The 12,543-nt window shown below is 43.4% G+C and overlaps 1 protein-coding gene across 4 annotated transcripts in view; it reads right to left on the bottom strand.

Moving 5' to 3' along the window:
- Positions 1-12,335, bottom strand: part of CDK6 (cyclin dependent kinase 6) — a 102,341-nt gene extending 90,006 nt beyond the window's left edge. Inside the window, exons 1-2 of one of the 4 annotated variants that reach the window (XM_083405505.1) lie at positions 11,176-12,335; positions 1,118-1,612 (exon numbers count right to left, since the gene is read on the bottom strand). In XM_083405505.1, the coding sequence (XP_083261631.1) occupies positions 1,118-1,350 (233 nt within the window). In that variant the 5' untranslated portion in view covers positions 1,351-1,612; positions 11,176-12,335. Of the gene's footprint in view, positions 1-1,117; positions 1,613-3,598; positions 3,619-9,832; positions 10,193-11,175 lie in introns of those variants that run through there. The other 3 variants (XM_083405507.1, XM_083405506.1, XM_083405508.1) reach the window with 3 other exon arrangements.
- Positions 12,336-12,543: the final 208 nt, after the last annotated feature.

Genomic DNA, 12,543 nt, shown 5'->3' with positions numbered 1-12,543 from the left:
CTAACACAATTACCAGCAAGAACACAATGAAAATAATGTAGATTTGAACACACAAGACTGTCTGGTTGCTGACAGGCAGCCTTGCACTGTTTTGAACAAAACTAAAGTTGTCATGTATCAGAGCAGCAATAATGAAAATAAGTCAGTTCTATTTTCTGACTTCTCCCACAATCAACCAACTTCAGAGTGATGAAGGACAAGAATTGCTGACAGAAATGGAACTACCACTGTGGACTAACAAGTAATGGCTCCTTTGGGAAGAAGGAAGGAGTATGAATTTATTTTTAAAAATTAAAAAGTAATGTACTTCCAGGCCACATACAGCTGGGTTCTATACTATCTGTCAATCAATTGAGGTTCTGTTTCACTAGATGGCTTGTGTCCAACATACTTGCCAGACCACCACCTATCCCATGACCGACCATGATTTTGAGGTATGCTTTAGACCGATCCTTAGGCACACTGAGACATGAAGGGCAAGTCTGAGCATCTTTTGCAAATGTTTTTTTTTTAAATCAGGCAGAGATTTTGGTGGCCTGAGTTAAGGTTGCAGCTGAGCAAGATTTCAACCTTTAATATTTTTATTTACATGTTCATTTTGAATTTTACATATTACTTTTAACATTTTAAGCATTAGAAAGCTACTTAACCAAGAACAAATTCTGAGCTTTCTAAAACTGCAGAATTGTCCTGCCTAGTATAAAAGATTCTTATTGCCACATAGGCAGTGTTTAGTAGCGCTAAAATAGCACCAGCTTTTACTAGGCACAACTAATACCCAGGACAAAAGAGCTTCTCTCTTTCTATTCTTCCTTTTTTGTGCTGAAAAAGACCACAGCTTACATGTGGCTCCATGCCCATCCACTCAAATACTTAAGTCACACACCTATGCCTCTGGAGATGGATGTTTGAATGCGTGGGAGGCAGAGCTCAAGAAAAGGTGGGTTAGGCAGGTTGGCAAAACATACACTTGAGCAAACTTCAAATTCATTTCAGACAACTATTCTAGTGCTCAATCGAGCCACATACCCCAAACATGATGCTCAGAACACCCAAACTGTGTAACTGGGATACAGTTGGCCATATGCCTTGCCACCGCCCCCCACACCTTCCTCACCTGACCACGTTGGGATGCTCAAATGTTTCCAGATGCTTCAATACAGCCACCTCACGTATGGTGGAAAGTGGCATCCCCTCTTCGCTTGTCTGCACCCGCACCCTCTTCAGTGCTACAAAACGTCCACCATTCTTCAGGTCCCGGGCCTTGAACACCTTCCCATAGGCTCCTTCACCAATCTCAGCTACACATTCATATTGTTGATCAGCTAGGGTCATGCTGTCCTTCTCCATGGTGACACCGCTTTCCTTCTTCCCCAGTTTCTTTCTGTGGTGTTTCAGGTGCTGTGGCTGCTGCCCTTGTTCCCTATGTGCAAATCTGTCCTTGGTTGTTATTGGAACAGGGTGTCCAGATATTTTGACAGATGGAGCAGCCTGCAGGATGGTTCTTGCACCCTTCCAGAACTGTAGTAATGCCCACGTGAGCCTTCTTGCTTAGCCAGTGGCAATTATCTGGTAGTCTTTGGAATCATTATCTTTGTAAAGCTAATGAGATCTAAGGGACAAAAAAACAACCACCAAAGAGAACATAATTAGTATTAGGAGTATCTCTCCACCGGCTTCCATAATAGAATATTGCCATTAAACACTTTGTCTGCACATTTAGTTGGCATATGTAATACAACTGGCTTGCACACATTTAAGTGAAATGAGCCCTTTAAACAGTGCAATTACAAGAGGCAATGGGATGCAGATCAAGGGGACAGAATATTTGTGCTCTGTGAACTGAATTAAGTTAAATGTTACACTTGGACTTTATTATAAAAATTAAGAAATGTGCATTCTGCAGTTCATTCAGAATAATTTAGTCTGGTTCCAGAAATAAACAACCACCATTAAAAACATGGCAGGTAAAGCAGCAGAAGATTAAAAAACAAGCACAGCAAAATGGCAGAAAACTCACAATCAAAGGCACATTGAAACAAACAAGTATTCCATAGATAGCAAAAAAAAATGAAAAGAGAGATAGCCTGACAGATCTCCATAGGAATTTATTCCACAGTCTTGGTGCACCAATTAAAACACCCTGTCAGGAGTGCCTGCTTGTCTGATCTCAAGTAAGAAACTGGCATGTTATTTAAAACAACTGGTAGTGTTAGGCAGGTTTGGGGAGGTATGTGTGTCTCATTAGGTCTTCATCTGATAATAGAAGACATAAAGAATCCTAGACATATTTCTGTGCTTCAGCAGATGCAACTGCCTGCTAACAAATTGTTCTCTTGCAAGTAAGTTTTTAAAAAAGTTTTTCCATGTCGTACAATGCTATGCTAGGGAGAAATTCCCGTCCTTGCCCTAAACCTGTGGGTTGGCTGAATGGCACAGAAAGTATTGCATGGCTAGGAGGCAACTAAACATGCTTGTCTGGATAAGCAGTAGTTCCTGGTTCCATAAAGATAAACCATGATTAGCTGAAAATGGAAGAAAATGTTTCTAACCTCCTCCACGCAGGTAAATCTAGATGGGGAGTGATGATTTACAAGTTCAAGGCTAACTGGGGTCTGCTGTTATAACTGAATTCGCAGACAACCAACAAAGCACAGTTTGAGTCACTGCTCTGCCTCAGGGGGACTGTCCAGCAATGACCAAAACACCAAGTCAGGGGCTACAGTGCTACCAGCTAAGGAGCCAGACAAAGTTCCTAAGCCAGATGTTGGTGATCAGATCATTAAACCTGATAAACATGTGCCCATTGAAAGAGCTCCCCAAAGTATCTGGTCTGAGGAACCAAGTGCCCCCCACAGTATCACACAAGACCAATGGTGCAATATATTTTTGGTGGTTCAAAAACATTCTTATATTAAGAAACATGCCAAGTGGGAGGCCATGGAAAGCAGGACAAGTGTCTGTCTTCATGCTAGAGTTGGTCCTTTAAGAGACTCTGTTTTCCACAAGAAGACAATGACCTTTTATCCACACACTCTGTGTCCAAGCAGATTTTTTCAAGGAAAGCTCTGGGGTGAAAAAAAGAGTACTTAGACACAGAGCTTTAAAGCGTGGGCCTGTGCCTGGAAAGCGTGGGGCAAAATTTTAAGTGTTGATAAGCCCTTAGCTAAGATGGAGTGGACTGCTGCTTCCAACCCTTGTTGGATGGAGGAGTTGCTCACTAGGAGCTATCCGTGGTGCTGCAACAACCAACCTGTGTTGCTGTCTTTCCCAATGGACACCTCCCAAGTTCTGCCCAGATAGAAAATTAAACAGGAAAGCCCCACTAAACCATGGTTTGCCTATTATATGCCTGGAAGTTGAAACCAAAATGTGGGTTTCCTGCTACATCTAAGCCAAGTCACAAACACAAATCAGCAATAAATATACAAAAATATATTTAATACACCAGGAAAAACAACAGCACAAGCTGTACCCTTAAAACCCCAAAGGTTTGATGAAATAAAATTTTTTAAAAGTCCACCTAGCCTTTAACAAACAAAGAGAAAGACCTCTTGGAATTCAGGTCCAGGGTCACTACAGAAAAAAGAAAACAAACCTGTTTCTTGTGAAATACAACCTACCATCCAGAATGGACAGAACCTGGATGGCTCCATCTGCAGGTTTCAATTCTCAAGGGACAACACATGGAATAAGACACTTCCTGGGATAATCAGAATACTGTGTTTTAGGGCTTTATAGGGCAAAACTGTCACCTTAAATTGGGCTAATAAACAAATTGGTAGCTGCCTAGTGCCTCATGGCAGCTAAAGTTTCTGAAACATCTTCACGGGTAGACCCATGTAATCTAATCAGCAAGTCGGTATAACATGCATGACAAGTGTCCAGATCCACCAACATGTACTCAGACTAAATAGAAAGGAGCTGGGCTTAGATTTAGTCTGAGACCATTTCAGTAACTGCTTGCACAGCTGGCAGTACTTGACAAAATCTTTAGGACACATAGCTCACAATGACCATGAGTACTTAAATTCTGAACGTGCATTATTAACTAGCCGGATATAAAGTTTCATTTTCTGAATCATGCAATTGATTTTTCATTGCTGATATAATCCTCATCCCATTTTGTGAGCTACTCACAAAAGGCTGTACCAGTAAAGCCTGAGTTTTACATTAATATTATGCTCTTTCAGATTAGGTAATATATAATCGCTGTAGTTCCATTTATTGGATTGAAAACTGAATATAATATTTTGTTAATTTTATCATTTGTGGCTAAAAATGGAGCACAATCCAAGCAACGTTAAGCACAGTTAAATCTTACTGCTTTAAGTGGGAGAAATTTAATCATGGCAGAGTGTTTAACATTCCCACTGCAGCCTGCAAGACTTTTAATGCTGTATCTTGCCCTATTATGATAAACATTCAGTAATACTTTTATTACTCCTCTGGATTCATCTAAAAAATAATAAATTGTTTTTATGTAAACCACTCAGAGATTTTTTTATATATTACGTGGTATTTTTTTATACAAATACATTTCAAAACTTGTTAATGCATATTTGGATGAGGACTGGATCATTTCTAAATGAAAAAATGTGGTAAAATTATGGAAGCCAGATAGTAGTACAGATAGATAGATTTCTGTTCTTTCTCGTCCCTCAACCAAATTAAGATTGAGAAGGAAAAATGAGAACCAAGAGATCACTTTGCTTGACCAAAGTAATCCAGCAAAGATGTGGCAATAGCAGGCCAAGTCTCTTATCTCTTAATTTAAGAGTTGTTATGCAAGATCAATGCTTAATTATGACTAGCTACAGCAAATCCATCTTTCAAGTAATGAATAGCAACAAAATTGCCTACATACAGATCACAACTTTCCTTTATTTTCAAATACTAATGATTAACCAAAGCATAACCAAGTATCAAATATTATTCATAACTGCCAATCTTAATCTTATCATGAAGGAGCCATTTTGAAAAACAATTATTTGCATTCATTTTTAATGTAGCAATTCTCAGACTGTTGGCAACAGATTACAATGGCCAACATTTTACAAATAAATTAAAAAACAGAAATCAAAGCAGTCAGGTTTGGGAGACAAATTAGACAAAGCTAATGAAGGATGGCAATAAAACCACAACTTAGAAAAATATATACAGCAAGACTTTAGCATTACTTTTCCAATGTTCTTGGGTTATGCAGTTGAGTTTTTTTCATCAAGTATAGATCTGCCTCTCCTGTTTTGCTCCTGGACTCTTAGAACCCACCAGCCTTTAAGACCCTGGGTAAGCTTTCCCCTTGGTTTTTCCCAACACTGGCCCTGCCTTTCACCTCCCTACCAGATCTACTTCTGGATCTACTAACTGGTGTGTCCCTTGTCCTTCAGCTAAAGGTAAAGGTAAAGGTACCCCTGCCCGTACGGGCCAGTCTTGACAGACTCTAGGGTTGTGCGCCCATCTCACTCAAGAGGCTGGGGGCCAGCGCTGTCCGGAGACACTTCTGGGTCACGTGGCCAGCGTGACATCGCTGCTCTGGCGAGCCAGAGAACGCCGTTTACCTTCCCACTAGTAAGCGGTCCCTATTTATCTACTTGCCCCCGGGGGTGCTTTCGAACTGCTAGGTTGGCAGGCGCTGGGACCAAGCAACGGGAGTGCACCCCACCGCGGGGATTCGAACCGCCAACCTTTCGATCGGCAAGCCCTAGGCGCTGAGGCTTTTACCCACAGCGCCACCCGCGTCCTTCAGCTACTTTTGTTTTCACTCTTTTCTCCATACAGCCTTCCTCGCAGATCTGCTTTTCTTTGTCATTTGTGCTAAAATACACAGCTTTCTTTTTAATTATTGTACGACTTCGCAAGTGTATTTCACACAAGTTTCTCCTTCCCTCAACCCTCTGCATCCTCCATCTAGTCTTCCCTACCCTTCTGGGCTCTCTGACTTTTTGCCTTCTTATATCATTGGTTCTCTTCTCATTTTATTTCCTTCCCACCTTTCACCTTCCACTCCTAGCACCCATGAGTTGCCAAAAGATCCTGCCTCCATGTAATGGATGTGGTCTTCCTCCCCCCCAATGTAGGCTTTCATTTCCCATATTTTAAGCTCAACTGACAGAACTTTGTTGCTGACAACTTCTTCAACAATTCAAAGGTTTATGAAGAGTCCATGACATCACAGCAGCTTATCCAATAGCTAAATGGCACATTTTAGCTGATTAGGAGGTTCAAATTAAAATCAAGTGTGTCTTCTTTGGAACTTTAGGTAAAACACTCAAATTTATATCATAGAAATATCTCTGTCCTGATTTTAGCTTCAAGTAAATTCATGGCACTTCTATTTTAATCAACAGAATAGATAATGTTTCATTATTCCTTCCAATTTTGATGATATGGAGCTCCTGCCACCCTCCATTTGTTGATATGTAGACACCTACTGTGTAAATGCCACATGTTCTACCAAAAACAATTCTGGAAATTGTAATTTTATGAGCTTCTGAGGATTTTGGTTACAGGTCTTTAGGCTTCCACTAACTTCACTGAACTAAAATTCCCAGAATTCTTGGAAATAAGAATGATCAAGTTTATAATGTGGACATGCCCTGTTCTATAGAGATGTCATCAGTGTGCTAGAAGGGAAAGAGAAAAACTAGAACTGTGATTCTACATATCCTTATCTAAGAATTAACCCTAATGAAAACAGTGGGATGCTGCTGAGCTGTGCTAATGCACAGAATTGGGCTACAAGTGTCACAAACTGGGCAGGGACGGAAACATAGAAGAGGAACTCGCCATGTTCAGTTCAACTACTTTTTCAAAATATATTCCAGAGCAGGGTGAGGCATATGTTAAATTTTCACAAGGCCAGGCTAAGAGCATTTTGCGAATTGTATGAAGCATCCATCTGTACCATGAGATGAAAGGGAACTTGGTGAAGTGAAGGAAGGTTAAGACTAAGAACATAAGAAGAGCCTGCTAGACCAAGTCAATGGCTCATCTAGTCCAGCTTTCTGTTCTCACAATGGCCCATCAGCTTTCTGTTCTCACAATGGCCCATCAGATGCCTGTGGGAAGCCTGCAAATAAGACATGAGTGCAATAGCACTCAGCCCACCTTCTATTCTCAGCAACTGGTATTGAGAGGCAAGATGCCTCTAACAGAGGATGCAGAACATAGCCATCATGGCTAGTAGCTGTTGACACCTACTAGAACTACAACAATGTTAATTGATATGAAGCTAGATGAAGATGCAAACAGTTCTAAGAACTAGGCAGATGCTACGCATTGTGAAATGAGTAGAGAACATATAAAGATGGATGTTTATATCTTATCATGCTGTGTTATAGAGCCCTTAAGTAACCAGCAGTTCAGGACTCCTTATGGAACTCCAGTAAGGCACAGAATGTATGTAACAGTGGTTTAACATGTTGTAGAATGGACCTATAGGCTCTTGAGAGAACTCAACTGAATAAACCAGATTATTGGGTAGTTCTCCCATTGCACTAACAGCACGGCAGTTGCCACTTATCAGTGCCCACATTTTAGACTTGTTCACATACTGGTTTGTGGTAGGGATAACTATTATCTCTGGAGAAACCACATTGTTTCTTTCTGGTGCTCACAATATTTTGCTTACGGATGTTTGTGATAACGTTAGTGGTGTCAATGTCTGAAAGTCTTATACCCAAATGGCTGTGACCATTCAGTGGCAAGGAAGATGCCATACGAGAAAGACAAAAGATAAGTAACAATTACCAATTGCTGTCTACTCTGACATAAAGATCAATGTGAACAAAAACACTTAGCAAGACAGGATGATTACCATAAAATACCCGCATGTTCAGGAGTTTGCTTCAACATTTTCCTTCTCTCTTCCCAGTACAATATTGATGAGTAGTAATAGTTCTGTCTGGAGCATAACTAATACCTCATCTATATGTCATTTACCTGTTAGCAACAGCATAAGAAGGCATACTCTATATTCTCTATATTTCAAAAGCTCACTTAGTAGAAAATTACTAATCATTTTCACCAACTTTTTTATCCAAACAATCGCATTCAGGTTGGATTTATGTAGAAAAATCATATTTGCATTTACTCACCAATTCTCACACATGGATGAGAACCAGCACACAGCATAAATGCATTTATTGAAATAACTGAGATCTTTATCCAAGTTGGTACCTGTATTGAATTGATTTTATGTATGCTCTGTTGTTGTTTTAAAATGTATGTGTATGTGTATGTATGTGTGATTTCATACATGCAATTGTTTTAACTTTTTATATATGTATCTGTTTCATATATATTTCCATTATGTTGTAAATTGCTTTGTGAAGCAATTCATACATTAAATAAATTGTCTTCCTCATCATCTTGGCAGTGAAGTCAAGCATGATTTAAATTGTGTTGGGAACAAAACTGTATTATTCTGAAAACTGGTCTTTGGAATGCTTAAATAGTGGTAAAGAGGATGGCATGCTAATTTTAGTCTTCACAGGTGACCAGAACAGATCAATACAAAATTAAGACTTTTTCTGTGGTAACTATAGACACTGTATTTCTGTTCTGATATGCAATTATTTGACATAATTTTTTAAAACCTTCAATTGTGTGATATAGTTCTTATTTTGACATATTATTTTAGCCCTACTTTATCACTTCTGTTTGGGGAATACAAAGCTGCCTTATGCCAGGTCAAAATACTTGTCCAACTAGCCCAATATTGTCTACTTTGGCAGGCAGCAGCTTTCCAGAGTCTCAAGCAGAAGTCTTTCCCATCACCTGCTACCTCTTTTTAAAACTTGAGACGCCGGAGATTGACTCTGGGACTTTCCACATAAAAAGCATGTGCACTACCACTGGGCTATGGACCCCTGTGAAAATAGTTTTCTTGCATTTCACATGTGCGTGTAATTTCATTTTTAGTAACATATTGCATTATATGACTTTCGAAGACCATGTAACTGTGTGCGCGCATATGTTCGACCTCTGGCTAAGTTCTATTACCCAAGCTTCGGAAACATCTGAGTAACAATGACAACAGTTATTCTAGAGTAACTGCTCTATGGCAGCCTTAGAGCAATCTCATATGTGGCATGTGTAAAAGCACCTTTGAGCCTATATTTTGCTATTTGTCTAAATGCATCCATGTTTCTAAGGTGGATGCAAAACAGAAGCCTTTTTCAACCTGAATGCACATTCTTGCCAAAGTACACTTTACATCTGCATCACACATGCAAGAAACAAAAACAAAACCCCCCAACTCAAGACTTAGATATGAAAATTATTTTTAAAGCATATGCCAGAAACAACAAATAACTGAGTACTGTCAGCAGCAGAGCTTAAATTTGAAACGGTAGGTGTACACTTCACATTATGCCTTCCTTGAGCCAGTTCAGGCATAATAGAGGCCAGCTAACCAGTTAGTAACTGCCCAGAGAAATAAGTCCAGCCATGTGAACAAGGTACCATCTAGCAAAGGCAGATCACAGTGGCTGCTTACATTAACCCCCCCCCCCATTTATGGAAGTAACTGCTATGACCACCTGCGCCATTTTCAGATGGGAAGGCCAAAGAAAGAAAGAAAAAAGTCTGTTGTGCAGTAACGTTTTGACAACCTATCCCATAAATCTTTGGCGTATTGTGGCTATTTTATTGTGAGGCACAGGTACCCATGTGCATGCTAAACGCCTCTCGCTCTCTCTCTGTTATTCCCAAGTTATTTATTTATATTTATATCCCACTTTTCCTCCCACCACGGAGCTTTCCATGCTGCCTCCTATCGAGGACACCGCTTTAGCTTCCAAGCAAGGTTGGCTGCTGCCTCGTTTACCTTCACACCATGCCCTGCTGGGCTTGAAATTGAGGTCCCGGCATTCTGACACGCACACACACATATATAGATATATATACCAATTTTAAAAAATAATAATTAAAAAATAAAAAAAACCTGAGGTGGACAAAACGAATAGCGACGCGTGCCCAGCAAAGCGAAAAGTGGCGACTGCAGAGGCGGCCGGTGGGGAGGGGAAGGGAAAAAGCTCCACGTGCCCCCGAGCGAGCGAAGAAGAGGATCCTCTGAGGGAAGCGCCTCGTCAGCCAATAGAAAGAGAGAACGGCCCGGGGGAGGGCGGGGCCGCTGGGTGCCTCTGGGATGGAGGTCGCCCCCAACCGACCAGGCGGCCTCTGCCTGCGTGTCTGTGTGAGGTCGGGAACGCGGGGCGCGCGGGGAGAGCGGGGGGGGGGAGCTGCGTGTGGGGGGTCGCCAGGGGGCGGGGCCTGCGGCTACACCGCCGCGCCTGCCTGCCAGCCTGAGGCGAGGGAGCCCGGAGCCCCGGAGAAGACTCGCTGCAAGGGAGGTTCCGCGAGAAGCCGCTACCGGAGGCTGCAAACGGGCCGGTTGGCAGTGGAAAGTTACCGGTCTCTTATAAGAAACGCACATCCTGGTGCGGGTGGGGGGGGGGCGGCGGGTTGTTACTTTCCTCCCTCCGAGCTCCTTTTCGAGCGCGGTTAACATCGCAACTTGCCCCCCTCCCAAGTCACATGAAGAATGCATGCGCGAGCCTGGTGCCCTGCGTGCTCGCCCGGCCGCCTTGCAACTGCACGGCAAAAGCGGGCGAGCCCCTCTTCCCTAAACATTTCGTACTGCAACGCCCCCCCCCCCCAAACTGGGGGAATCGGGAGGGGTGGCCGAGTATGCGTGGTAAGCGATTTCCACAAGAACAACGCCTCCCCGGGCGGGCGGGCAGCCCCCACCCCCCAAAATACTCAGACCAGGATCAAGACTCTCCATAATGCCCGCATGAGTCCTCATTCACCCACCCACATCCATGCATGCGCGCACACACACCCGCCCTTCGTGGCATTTCATAGAAAACGTGCTCGAGGACCACCCCAAAGCAGCTCCCTTATACAGCATGCACGCAATGGGAGAAAGGCAGAATAAGTTTTTTCCCCTCTCCGGGATGGGTGGGTGGGCTCGATCCGGCACAATCTGCAAATTAATAAGGAATGTCTGAAAGGCGGAGAGCGAGATCTTGGGGCGGGGGGGGGGGGGAGGAAAAGATTCCTGCTCCCACCCACTTTTCTCTCCACCCCCACCCCTAAATAGGAAATTAGTGGAGCATTAAGTTACAGGGTCTACCCAGGAGAGCACATGGGCACTTTCCAAAGTACCTGATATTGCTCTGGAACTGCCTCGGTCTTCAGAGGAAAACTCCCACCTAAAGTGATCTCCAGGAGAGCTGGGCTTTAAAAAAAAAAAAAAAAGGAAAAAGGGAGGGGGTGAAAGAATGAAAAAGAAAAGAAAACAAGAAAAGATGGGGGAGAGGTTTCCCTCCCCCTCTTTTTTCCTTAAATAATCAGCATCTCATAAGAATGATGGGTCCAAGCAGCAGCACCGAACCGGATTCGAAGCGTTCACATGGTGATGGTGGCTGAGGTTGCAGGCTCAGGTCTCAGCAGGCACCGTGGCGGGGCCACACAGGTAGTCGCAGCGTCTCCTCTGGGGCTCTGCCTCTGCCCTGAGTTCGCATCTTCCTGCAAGCGGTAGGGCAGGCTGCACCTTAATGCGCAGAGGATCTCGCCTCCTCCCCCCTCCCTTTGGGGGGGGGGAGAAGAAGGAGAGAGAGAGAGAGAGGCTTGTGCTAACTATTCTGGGGCTGATCAAAGCCTTGCAGCGATCAGTCTCCCGAGAGTGCGGGGCTCTTACACCAGCTCTCCACGCTGCCTGCCTGCTGCCACTCTTTTTCCTGCCGCCGCTTCTCCTCTCTCTCTCTCTGCTCCTGTGCTCAGTCTGTGCTCAGTCTGGGAGTAGCAGCAGCAGCAGGAGTAGAAGAGTTTCCCCCCACCTCGCCTCCACTTTTTTTCCCCCTCCGTTTCCCACGCTGGCTGAATGTGACTTGACCCCGTTTCAAAAAAGTTTGACATAGTGCTTCAACATTTCCGCATTCCTCCCCGACTACAAAGGCAGCGGCCGCCTCCTTCTGCTTTCTGTCTCTGCTCTCTGTCTTCACACTCAATGAAATCCTTCATGTGCTCGCTGCCAAAAGCAGTCACATACCGCAAGGGTCGCAGCAGCCAGCGCAACGGCCAGGAGCAGGCGCCCCGGGGCAGGGGCAGCCCGGGGGGAAGAGGAGGCAGGCAGCCCTCCGCCGCGGGGAGGAGCGCGGGCGGAGGTAGCCCGACACGCTTGCGCTGCTCGCTGTGCTCGGGGCTGCGCAAATGCAAAAAACACGTTATTTATTGTCATTATTATTCCCTGGTGCTCGGGGCTGTACAGGCGCGATCATGCTATTACTGCTATATTATTAGTAATATTACTACCGAGTGTTCACTGCTGTACAGCTGACAAAAATTATTATACATTAATATATTTTATATTATTTCAAAGTACCTTGTACAGCACAAATATTATTGTTGCTGCTTAAGTGCAAATATTGCTGCTCTTAGTATTATTAGTCCCCAGGGCTCAGGGCTGTACAAATTCAAACATCATCATCATCATCATCATCATCATTATTATTATTATCATCATCATCATCA

Source organism: Podarcis tiliguerta, assembly GCF_965153285.1.
Source record: "Podarcis tiliguerta genome assembly, chromosome: 12".
NCBI classification, from domain to species: domain Eukaryota; kingdom Metazoa; phylum Chordata; class Lepidosauria; order Squamata; family Lacertidae; genus Podarcis; species Podarcis tiliguerta.
Note: the sequence above shows the minus strand (reverse complement) of the source record. Positions and strands in the feature narration are given on the sequence as shown.